The following is a 12,085-nucleotide window of genomic DNA, read 5'->3' on the forward strand; positions in this document are numbered from 1 at the left end:
GGGAAATTTTTTTCAGTATGAGATGACGGTTTGATTGGTACAATTTTGGGGTGCATATGACTTTTTGATCGCTTGCTATTACACTTTTTGTGATGTAAGGTGACAAAATGACTTTTTTACACTGTTTTTATTTTTATCTCTTTACGGTGTTCACCTGAGTGGTTAAATCATGTGATATCTTAATAGAGAAGGTTGATACGGATGCGGCGATACCTAATATGTATACTTTTTTTATTTTATTTAAGTTTTATACACTAATATAATTTTTGAAACAAAAAAAAAAATCATGTTTTAATGTCACCATAGTCTGAGAGCCATAGTTTTTTAATTTTTTAGGTGATTCTCTTATCTAGAGCATCATTTTTTGCGGGATGAGATGACGGTTTTATTGGTATAATTTTGTGGTGCGTATAACTTTTTGATCGCTTGCTATTACACTTTTTGTGATGTAATGTGACAAAATGTCTTTTTTACAGTGTTTTTTTTTATTTTTTTTTACGGTGTTCACCTGAGGGGTTAAATCATGTGATATTTTTATAGAGAAGGTTTATATGGACGCAGTGATACCTAATATGTATACTTTTTTTATTTATTTAAGTTTTATACACTAATATCATTTTTGAAACAAAAAAAAAAATCATGTTTTAGTCTCAGTATTTTTTGGGTGATTCTCTTAGGTAGGGTATCATTGCGTATGACTTTTTGATCGCTTGCTATTACACTTTTTATAAAGGTGAAAAAAAAATTGTTCACCTGACGGGTTATGTCATGTGGTATTTTTATAGAGCAGGTTTTTACGGATGCGGAAATATCTAATATGTATACCTTTTTTTTTTTTTTTACATTTAACACAATAAAAGCATTTTTGAAACAAAAAAAATATCATGTTTTAGTGTCTCCATAGTCTGAGAGCCATAGTTTTTTATTTTTTGGGCGATTGTCCTATGTAGGAGCTCATTTTTTGCGGGATGAGGTGACGGTTAGATTGGTACTATTTTTGGGGGCATTCGCCTTTTTGATCACTTGGTGTTGCACTTTTAGTGATGTAAGGTGACAAAAATGGCTTTTTTTTACACTGTTTTTATCTTGTATTTTTTATGGTGTCTATCGGATGGGGTGGATCATGTGATATATTTTTTTTACTTGAAACTTTTTTATTTTATTCAAAACACTTTTATTTATTCTGCATTGTAATGCATTGCCTGTTCGTGTACTACATTGAGTAGTACACAAACAGGTTGCCTAGTTCTCCTCGGCACTCGTAAAAGGCAGGTCCCGAAGCTGTGCAGGGCATTGGGCAGCCTCTGCACAGCATCGGGTTGCCTTGTCACGCATCGAGTCCCCGCCACAGCACCGTGGGGACTCGATGCGCTGCTTCACCCACCGCAAACCACTTCCATGTCGCGGTCAGCGCGGACCGCTGCATAGAAGGGATTAATCCGCCAGCATTGCTGTTTGGATACAGCAGGGGCCCGGCTACCAGGGACTGCTGGACCCCTGCAGTGATCGGGCGCTCACCTCTCCGGTGCCCACCCGATCATCCCGACGTGCATGTACGGCGGAATGTATTCTGGCAATGCATCCCCCACCGTACATATACGGTGTTTTGCGTTAAGGGGTTAAAGACGGCCCTGTCTGTATCTTTAAGATATGGGGGAGCCTGGGTCGCGTATTTCTGCAAGAAAAAGTCTATATATTCTGTAAGTCTGCTGGTAAGGGAATTAATTTCAGAGACTATAGGTCTCCCAGGGGGGTTGTCCAAACTTTTAGGAATCTTCGGTAGCAGGCATATGACCTGAAAACAAAACAGTTATGTCCCTATATAGCATATAACTGCTTCCCCCTGCCTCCCTGCACTGCCTGTAGTGAGCGCTTACCGCTCCCAGAGGCTGCTTCATTAGTCCGCACGCCTGTAGTGCAAGGGGAAAGCTCACTGACAGCGCTGGCCATGCTTAAGACTCCTGCACCCACCAGGCTGTGACGGAGCAGGGCAGGCAGAGACCCGCAGCTCCCGCACAGCCGATCTCTTCTATGCTAATAGAAGAGGGATGGCCCTTAGCAACGCTCATTTGACATTTGAGAGAGTGCTGCTAAGGGACATTTCAGACTTGTTTTTTTACTAAAAATAAACGTTTTCCCTAAATAAAGTACATTACAAAAATGTTCCCTGTCACTGTCCCTACACATTAGAAAAAAAATAAAAAAAATGAACGGCAGTTACACTTTAACCATCTCAGCCCCACTAGCTTAAACACCCCTAATGACCAGGCCACTTTTTACACTTCTGCACTACACTACTTTCACGGTTTATTGCTCGGTCATGCAACTTACCACCCAAATGAATTTTACCTCCTTTTCTTCTCACTAATAGAGCTTTCATTTGGTGGTATTTCATTGCTGCTGACATTTTTACTTTTTTTATTAATCGAAATTTAACGAATTTTTTTCAAAAAAATGACATTTTTCACTTTCAGTTGTAATTTTTTTTTTAAAAAAACAACATCTATATATAAATTTTTCACTAAATTTATTGTTCTACATGTCTTTGATAAAAAAAAATGTTTGGGTAAAAAAAAAATGGTTTGGGTAAAAGTTATAGCGTTTACAAACTATGGTACAAAAATGTGAATTTCCGCTTTTTGAAGCAGCTCTGACTTTCTGAGCACCTGTCATGTTTCCTGAGGTTCTACAATGCCCAGACAGTACAAACACCCCACAAATGACCCCATTTCGGAAAGTAGACACCCTAAGGTATTCGCTGATGGGCATAGTGAGTTCATAGAACTTTTTATTTTTTGTCACAAGTTAGCGGAAAATGATGATTTTTTTTATTTTTTTTATTACAAAGTCTCATATTCCACTAACTTGTGACAAAAAATAAAAACTTCCATGAACTCACTATGCCCATCACGAAATACCTGGGGGTGTCTTCTTTCCAAAATGGGGTCATTTGTGGGGTAGTTATACTGCCCTGGAATTTTAGGGGCCCTAATGTGTGGGAAGTAGTTTGAAATCAAAATGTGTAAAAAATGCCCTGTGAAATCCTAAAGGTGCTCTTTGGAATGTGGGCCCCTTTTTATCGCCGCAGCGCTTGTAAAGTGATTGTGCAGTGATAAAAAAATTATATTTTTTTTGTCACTGCGGCGGGGCGGCCATGGGTGAACGCACGTGTGGGCGACCGATCAGGCCTGATCGGGCAAACACTGCGTTTTGGGTGGAGGGCGAACTAAGGTGACACTAATACAATTATAGATCTGACTGTGATCAGTTCTGATCACTTACAGATACTATAAAAGTACCAATGCTGATTAGCGATACGCTAATCAGCGAATCAGTGACTGCGGTGCGGTGGGCTGGGCGCTAAACGATCGCTAACTACCTAACCAAGGGGCCTAAACTATCCTAAAACCTAACAGTCAATACCAGTGGAAAAAAAAGTGACAGTTTACACTGATCACTTTTTTCCCTTTCACTAGGTGATTGACAGGGGCGATCAAGGGGTGATGAAGGGGTTAATTGGGGTGATGGGGGGTGATCTGGGGCTAAGTGAAGTGTTTGGTGGCTACTTACTGTGATGTCTGCTCCTCTGCTGGGACCAACCGACGAAAAGGACCAGCAGAGGAGAACAGGAGCCATTTAACACCTTATATTTATAAATATAAGGTTTTAGATGGCTTCTGATTCGATTTTTTGAAAATCGCCAGCCTGCCAGCGATGATCATTGGCTGTCAGGCTGGTGACAAAACGCTCCTTTAACTTTTGCCGGCCCGCAATGCGCATGCGCCGGCCTTCTGTGAGCGTAATCTCGCGTCTCGCGAGATGACGCGTATATGCGTCCAGGAGAAATGAATCGACCGCCGCCAGGACTCATCCCTGCGTTAGGCGGTCGGGAAGCAGTTAAAAGCTTGTTGATTGGCTGCCCTGCAGCCTTTCAACAAGCTTTATTAATTGCCTGAACACCGAACTCGAACCCAAACTTTTCTGGCAAAGTTCGAGTTTGGGTCCAGGTACCCAAAATCATAAAGTTTGGTACAGACCCGAACTTTACAGTTAAGGTTCGCTCCATACTACAAAGAACTTGTCTACAGCGTATTTATCTCCCTCAAATAAAACTTCAGAGGACACCAGAGACAAAAGAACATTTCTTTACCTTCATGGAAAGAATATTTCAGAATAACCATGCAGAAATTGCACCCGTGCTCCAAGACTCCGAGGAGTGTTGGTACTTAGCCATATTCTGCGTCTATCATCCTAAAAAACCAAGGAAGATAAGAGTAGTATTTGACTTAAGCGCCAGGTGCGAAGGTGTCTTGCTAAACTATGTCTTACTGTCTTGTCCAGACCTCAACAACAGATTTATGGAGGTACTTCTACGCTTCCGCAGAGATTCAGTAGCATTTATGGCCGACATACAGATGTAGCAGGGTTAACACACAAACTCTTAACTCAAATTTCTTAACTCATCGCATTATCTTGAAACAAAAGCCATTGAAAAGCAATTGAAGGTGTTTGATTTAAGGGAGTCTTTCACCTAAAATGACCATTATAGAACACTAACACCAGGATCTCCATTATTGTCCCCATATTAGAATGCTACTTACCATATTGCTGTCCGTCGCTGATTTTCGCTAAAAAACATTTTTATTCAATATGGTAATTAGGCTCTGAAGGTGCCCAGGAGCGGTGTTCAAGCATCCGGTGCCCAGGCCCCTCATTGCTTTTCATACCAAATCCCTCCCCTTTCACCCCTCTGGCCCGCCCTAGGTTCTTCAGAAATCCAGCGCCAGCGCCGTTCAAAGGATTTGCCGCGCCTGCGCACTTCATTCCCCATTAAGGACAGAGGCGCAAGAGTGTTTAATGCGCATGTGCCGGCCCGTACATCTAGCCGGCCTTGTGCCTCTGCTCATAATGGTTAATGAAGTGCACAGGCACGGCAAATCTTTTGAACAGAGCTGGCGCTGGATTTCTGAAGAACCTAGGGCGGGACAGAGGAGTGAAAGGGGAGGGATTTGGTATGAAAAGCGACGAGGGGCCTGGGCACCGGACGCTTGAACGCCACCCCTGGGCACCTTCAGAACCTAATTAACATATTGAATAAAAGTGTTTTTTAGCGGAGATCCTTAGTGTTCTATAATGGTCATTTTAGGTAGTGTTGACCACGAATATTCGAATTTCGAAAATTCGCGAATATTTTGAATATAGTGATATATATTCGTAATTTCGAATATTCCATTTTTTTTTTAATCAGTACACATGATCCCTCCCTGCTTCTAGCTTGTGGGCCAATGAGAAGGCTGCAGTATATTTGACTTTAGGAGTAGTGTTGTTTGCGAATTTTCAAATTTTTATTGCGATTTTTTTACAACTATTAGACAAAGAAGATTATAGCACTATATTAGCTAAATTGCTCTATATTAGTTTTTTTTTTTTTTTTTATATTTGCTATATTGCTATAACTTTGTTTTTTCGAATATTCGTAATATTCTAAAACAAGAATATATAGCAATATAGTGAATATTCAAAAAAAAAAAGAATTTAGAGCAATTTAGCTAATCAAGTGCTATAATCTTCTTTGTCTAATAGTTGTAATTTTTTTCTCATCTGAAGTTCAGATTGGAAAAAAATTACAACTATAAAAAAAAAAGATTATAGCACTATATTAGCTAAATTGCTCTAAATTCGAATTTTTTTCGAATATTCACTATATTGCTATATATTCTTGTTTTGGAATATTACGAATATTCGAAAAAACAAAGTTATAGTAATATAGCAAATATTCGGAAAAAAAAAACGAATATAGAGCAATTTAGCTAATATAGATAACATATTACATGATCATTACCTTGCCGATTTTTCGAGTAAAAAAAATCGTAGAATATAATGAATATTCTAATTTGCGAATATTCGACGAATATTCTACAAAATATTCGCAAAATATCGCGAATTCGAATATGACCCCTGCCGCTCATCACTAATTTTAGGTGAAAGACTCCCTTTAACGCATTTAGTTTAGATAACATGTCTCATAAACCATGTGTTTTAACTCTACTACATCCGTACAACAGATGTTCCACTACTTCCTCGTCAAGGAAGAACACAGAAACTACTTGAGGTTCTTCTGGTACCATAACTACGACCCCAGTGAAGACATTGTAGAGTAACGAATAAGAGTGCACATCTTCGTAAACAGTCCTTCCACTGCAGTCTCTATCTACATTCAGCCTGAGAGGGTAAAGCAAAGTATGGGTCGGATGTCAGGTCCTTTGTGGAAAAGGATTTTTATGTGGATGACTGCTTGAAATCCACACCCACGAACGAGACCGCAATTAGTCTCTTGAAAAGGGCCCAAGAAATGCTCGCTCTATCTAATTTAAGGTTGCACAAAATCGCCTCCAACAGCCGTGAGTTAATGGAGGCCTTCTCACCCCAAGACCATTCAAGTGATCTAAAAGACTAAGCTCTGCTAGCCATGGAGGCAAAAGCCTAAAGCCTCAAGAGCCAGGAGATAAGTTCCTTGGCTGAAGATAAGTCAGACTACAGAGTGAAAGGCAGCATAAAGGAGAAGCCGTTATCCAGTCAGCCTGTCAGTGCTACAGTGAGAGAAACAAATATAGCAGGGTTGAGTTTGCCTACCAGTTTAATGCTAAAGCCTGCTGGAACCAAGACAAAGCCTGTAAACTGTTGGAAGAAATGTTTATGCATGTAAAGCTGCTGTTGAACTTTATCTCAAGGTCTGGACTCAAGTTATTTCTTTAAATCCGTCAAGTATTCCCCCTATTTATTGCTTCAGGGCCAAAGCCTGGGGTCCAGCGGTATCCAGGTAGGAGCACCGTGACACACAGAGATATTTTAGGCCACACTATACCACTCAGCATGCCTACTAAACCTGGGACAGTATATAAAGGGCCCTAGGTGGAGGCCACCCGTTGCACTGTCATTGTAAATGTTATAGTACATGCTATCCTATGCTTTATACTTCTACATGTTTTTTGTATTCTTGTAGTTTTACCACACATGTACAATCTCTCACTCCGCGCAGTGTACAACCTGTTGACCAATAAACAAGTTAGACTACAAAGAACAGGAAGAGTTTACTGTGTGAAGGTGTATGAAGACAGAACAAGTGATGCAAGATAATCAGCTTGCAAAAATAAAACTTTCGGGTTACTTGCAAAGCCCTGCAGAGCTAGACAGACATGTTTTGTTCTTTAAAACCGACCATCTTGTTCCATTTATCTCAGGATATGTTGAGCCAAGAGGAAAGATAGAGAGGGGCACATCAGAATGTCAATTCACTTATGTGGAATCTAAAATTGGTTTTCATTTTTAAATGACAAGTACAGAACAAATATAAATAGCCAGGAATATATGACTCACAATTGGCGATCGAAGGGCAGTTGGGATGGCCATAACATAACGTGCTCATGCTGATTTGTAGTTGCTGTAGACGCATGCTGCCCAAGAAGTTACATTTAGATGCACATTTATATGTCCAGGCCAAAATTTTAGCCATCTTATCACCTGCAAATAAACATAAAGTTTTGAGTTAAAAGAGGTTCTCTCTCCACTGGACCTTCTTGTTAATGGTTCTTTGACAAAAACAACAACTGATCACAGGATAACCCTCTGCTGGGACCTCCAGCAATCAGCTCTGTGGGCATTCAATTTTTCAGCAGCGCCTCCGCAGGGGAAATCAGGTATTACCCAGTGTCCATTTTAATTGGTGGAATGTCTGTTTAATAGAAGACAGGAGAGGTCCTCCAGAGTAAGAGATAATCTTAACCCCTTTTTGAAGAGCTGGCTGTGGACTAAAGATTCCGCAAATTGCGGAACGCACATGGGCTGGCGTACGTGTTTTGCGGATCCACAATTTGCAGATCCGCAAAACACTACGGTCGTGTAAATGTGGTCTAAGACAGCGTCAGAATGGCCAACCAGAGCACAGGAGAATCTGCTGACACTGTCACATGACTGCCTGCCTGCTGTCCATTCATGGCGCTGTGAGCGCAGCGCTGCTTGGATATTAAACCCGAGCCCCACAGCGGCACTGCCTGTGTGCATGTGCTGTTTGAGAGCGAGCAGACAGAGGGAGTGGAGGGTGTGTTCTGCTGCCCCACTGTGTTATCCCTGGTGTTACATAGGACTGCAGGTGACATCTACTACATTATCTGTACTCAGAGACTTATCACTATGTTATCGCTGGTGTTACATAGGACAGGCTGGGCTATCTCTGTAACCTATTTTATGTAAAAACACTGGGGTCTTGTACACCCTATGTATTAAATACAGATGGGATAAACGTGCTGCCTCACTAAGGGATAAAGTAGGGGTAAGTTCCACTACCTCCGTCCACTGCTCATCCGTGAGTTCACCTAGATCTCTTTCCCACTGGCGCCTACTTGTTAGTGGATATCCCTTAAGAAAGTCCTCCAATAGGGCTTGATATACCATGGAGATTGTTCCCTTCACTGATCCAGCAGCAACCACTATATTTAATGTCTGATTTGATATAAATGTCACCGGGGCTATCTTAGATTGAGCTTCTAAAGCATGCCTAAGTTGCAGATATCGATAAAACTGTGAAGTGGGCAGCCCAAATTCAGAGCACAGTTGTTGGTATTGTTTTAAGATTCCATTAGAATAGATATGGCCCAAATTCCATACCCCTTTATTATTCCACTGGGAGAATCCATTCAGGTCATCCAATTCCTGAAGTGTGGGATTATGCCATAGAGTCGAGATGTTCATTAACCCTGTTATCCCTAAAATACTCTTTGCCTTATTCCATACTTTCCTCATAAGTAGCAGGGTCGGAATATTTCCCACTTCCCCTTTTATTTCTCCTTCAATAGCTGTCAGCGGGGGAGACCTATTTGAAGCCCATCTTATCAACCCACCACTCTTCCCTCCCATGTCATCTATTACCCCCCACCCTTTGAAGTGTTGCAGTTGGGCCGATAAGAAGTAGAGCATAGGGTTGGGTAAAGCCAGACCACCGTCTTCCTTATTCCTTTGTAGGATTTTGTATCTTATTCTTCCTCTATTATTTTTCCAAATAAAAAACCGGAACAGTTGTTGTATTTTATGGAATTAGTGCACTGGGATCCATATGGGGGAATTATGTAGAATATAAAGCAACTGAGGCATGAATATCATTTTTAACAAATTGCCTCTACCGATCATAGAAAGAGGCAATTTATGCCAGACAGCAACCTTACTTCTAAATTTCCCTAAGAGGGGTAGTAGATTATTAGGAATATAATCTGCAGGGTTCATTGATACAGTTACTCCAAGATATTTAAAAGAACGCACCACCTTGAGTTCAGAGAAAGTAGCATAAGTGGTATGCACTTGAGAAGATACTGGGAGAATTACTGATTTTTCCCAGTTTATGAAAAGTCCAGACTGGTCACCAAACTGCGATATTATAGAGATTATAGAATCTATATAATCCACTAGATTACCTACATAAATTAGCATATCATCTGCGTATAGAGATACGCGTTCCTCACTAGAACCCCTCACTAGCCCTCTCATCAGTGGAGTAGATCGCAAAAGGCATGCCAATGGTTCAATTGCTATCGCAAATAGTAAGGGGGACAATGGACAGCCTTGTCTCGTCCCCCTTTCCAGTGCAACTGTGGGTGATAGTTGACCATTTACTCTAATTCTAGCTCTGGGCTCACAGTATAGAAGCCCATCCTAGTCATGACCGCCCACAAATACTCCCACTCAATGCTGTCAAAAGCTTTGGTAGCATCAAGTGAGACCACCGCAGCTCTACTATCCTGACCTTCCCTCCCCTCCAATTGTAGGTTTAAGAACAAGCGCCTAAGATTCAACGCCGTTGATTTTCCAGGCATGAACCCAGACTGATCATCATGAATAATAGATTGAATGACCCTACACAATCGATTAGCCAAAACTTTAGCCAGAATTTTCACATCTACAGTCAGGAGTGAGATGGGCCTATATGAGTCCACAAGTGAAGGGTCTTTGCCCGGCTTAGGTATCACCACAACTATAGCTTCTCTCATGGAACAAGGCAATCTACCTTCGCGGTATGCACCTTTAAAGACCGTTAAAAGATGTGGAAGTAGTAGCTCCCCATGCTTTTTATAGAATTCCCCAGGAAGACCATCCCCACCAGGTGCTTTTTCATTGGGCATGGAATTCAGCGCCATCTCCAATTCTTCCAGAGTTATGTCTTCTTCAAGAAGTGAGCTATTCTCCATAGATAAGGCAGGGATATAAATTTTCTCAAGATAACCAGCTCTATCGGAATTAGTGGTGACCAGTCTGGACCTATACACCTCCCCAAAGTGGGCGTAAAATTCTCACAGGATATTCTCGTCTCCTGTTATTAGTTGTCCACCAGTTTGTCTGAGCGAGGCTATGCAGGAATGACCATTTTGTGCTCTAGTCACTGTAGCTAGCAGGTGTCCCACACTTTCCCCTTCAGCAAAGTATCTCTGGGTCATAAATAAACGTTTATCGTCTGCTCTGGTTTGTATGTGTTCCCCCAAAAGCTTCTGGGCTTCCTTCCACTGCGTTTCATTAAGCAATGTGGGTTGTTCTATATTCCTTGTTTCTAGTTGCGTAACTCTATCTGATAGCTCCCTGTCCAGAAGACGACTCTTAGATTTCCTAACACTAATGTGCTTAATGTACAACCCTCTGACATACGCCTTCAGGGTATCCTGTTAAGAGTTATACATGGTAACATGTTTACTGCCACCTGTAGGCTATATAGATATGACAGTTTATAACCTTTGTTATATTGTTTGTGTCTGAATAAAGTTTGTTGAATTACCTCAGATCGCCTCAGGAAACATGGTGTCAGAAGTGGACGGGGCTTTGGTGTTTTAGAAACCACTAAAGTCCTAATATCAGAACAAAAGATCAACAAGAATAGTTTCTCTGGTAATTTATTAATAAGAGACACACCGTGTTACAGAAAATGGCTGCAAACAACTTCCCTGTGCCGTCTCCCATGGACTGTAAAGGGGACCTGGCAGTTAACTGGACATATTTCAAATCCCAGTGGGAAGATTATGAGGTGGCAACTGAACTTGATAAGAAAGACCCCAAGGTAAGGATAGCGACACTGCGCTCAGTGATGGGAGAGACGGTCTGCGGATTCATCAGCACCTCTCACTCTCTGATGCCGACAAGCAGGACATAGAGAAAACTCTGGATGCATTACAGAGCCATTTTATGCCTTCACGTAACATCATATATGAGGGGTACATATTCAATACCACAAACCAAGGCCCATTGGAAACTATAGATCAGTATGTGACTAGGCTGAGGCAGCTCGCCGCTACATGTGAGTTTGGAGTATTACATGATGAACTTATCAGAGACAGAATAGTTCTGGGATCAAAAGACATTAATGCTAGAAAGAGAATGCTCAGAGCACCAGACCTGAACCTACAGAGAGCCATGGACATGTGGAGAAGCCATGAACTTACAGAAATGCAAATACAAGCAATGCAAGAAAGCAAAAGTGAAACCGAAGCCGTACATTATACCGCTAAAACATATAAAAAGCCCATGAAAGAAAGCAAAGTAAAAACAATCAGATGTAGATACTGTGGAAACAACCACCCCTGGGGCAGAGACCACTGTCCTGCATATGGAGAAACCTGCAGTAAATGAAAATAGCAAAACCATTTTTCTAGAGTATGCAGGCAGAAAGCAAATGGCAGAATACATATGGCTGCACAGATCAAGAGCAGCAGCTCAGAAGAGTCAGTATTCACTATTATTCATCAAATAGGAGCAGTAAGCAGTCCGGGGGTCACAGTGGTTTGTACCACTAGAACTCAGCATTGACAGAGAAGCACATGAAGCAATACCTCCTGTTCAACACCAACCACGTAGAGTGCTGGCTCCACTTAAAGCAGACTTAAAGGCGAAAATAGAGAGATTAGAGACACTGGGAGTGATAAAAAGGTCATAGAACCTACGACATGGATAAGTAGTATGGTTGCTGTTAAGAAACCAGGCAAGCTGCGAATATGCATTGATCCCAAAGACTTAAATAAAGCACTAAAACGCTCACATTATCCAATGCCCACTA

The 12,085-nt window shown here is 41.3% G+C and overlaps 1 protein-coding gene across 2 annotated transcripts in view; it reads right to left on the bottom strand.

Annotated features, from left to right (window-relative positions):
* LOC120992361 overlaps positions 1-12,085 on the bottom strand; it is a 100,727-nt gene that overhangs the window by 22,472 nt on the left and 66,170 nt on the right. For both annotated transcript variants that reach the window (XM_040421301.1, XM_040421291.1), the window contains one exon: positions 7,378-7,521. In XM_040421301.1, the coding sequence (XP_040277235.1) occupies positions 7,378-7,521 (144 nt within the window). The remainder of the gene's footprint in view (positions 1-7,377; positions 7,522-12,085) is intronic.

The sequence above is a fragment of the Bufo bufo genome, chromosome 1 (genome assembly GCF_905171765.1).
Source record: "Bufo bufo chromosome 1, aBufBuf1.1, whole genome shotgun sequence".
Taxonomy (NCBI): Eukaryota; Metazoa; Chordata; class Amphibia; order Anura; family Bufonidae; genus Bufo; species Bufo bufo.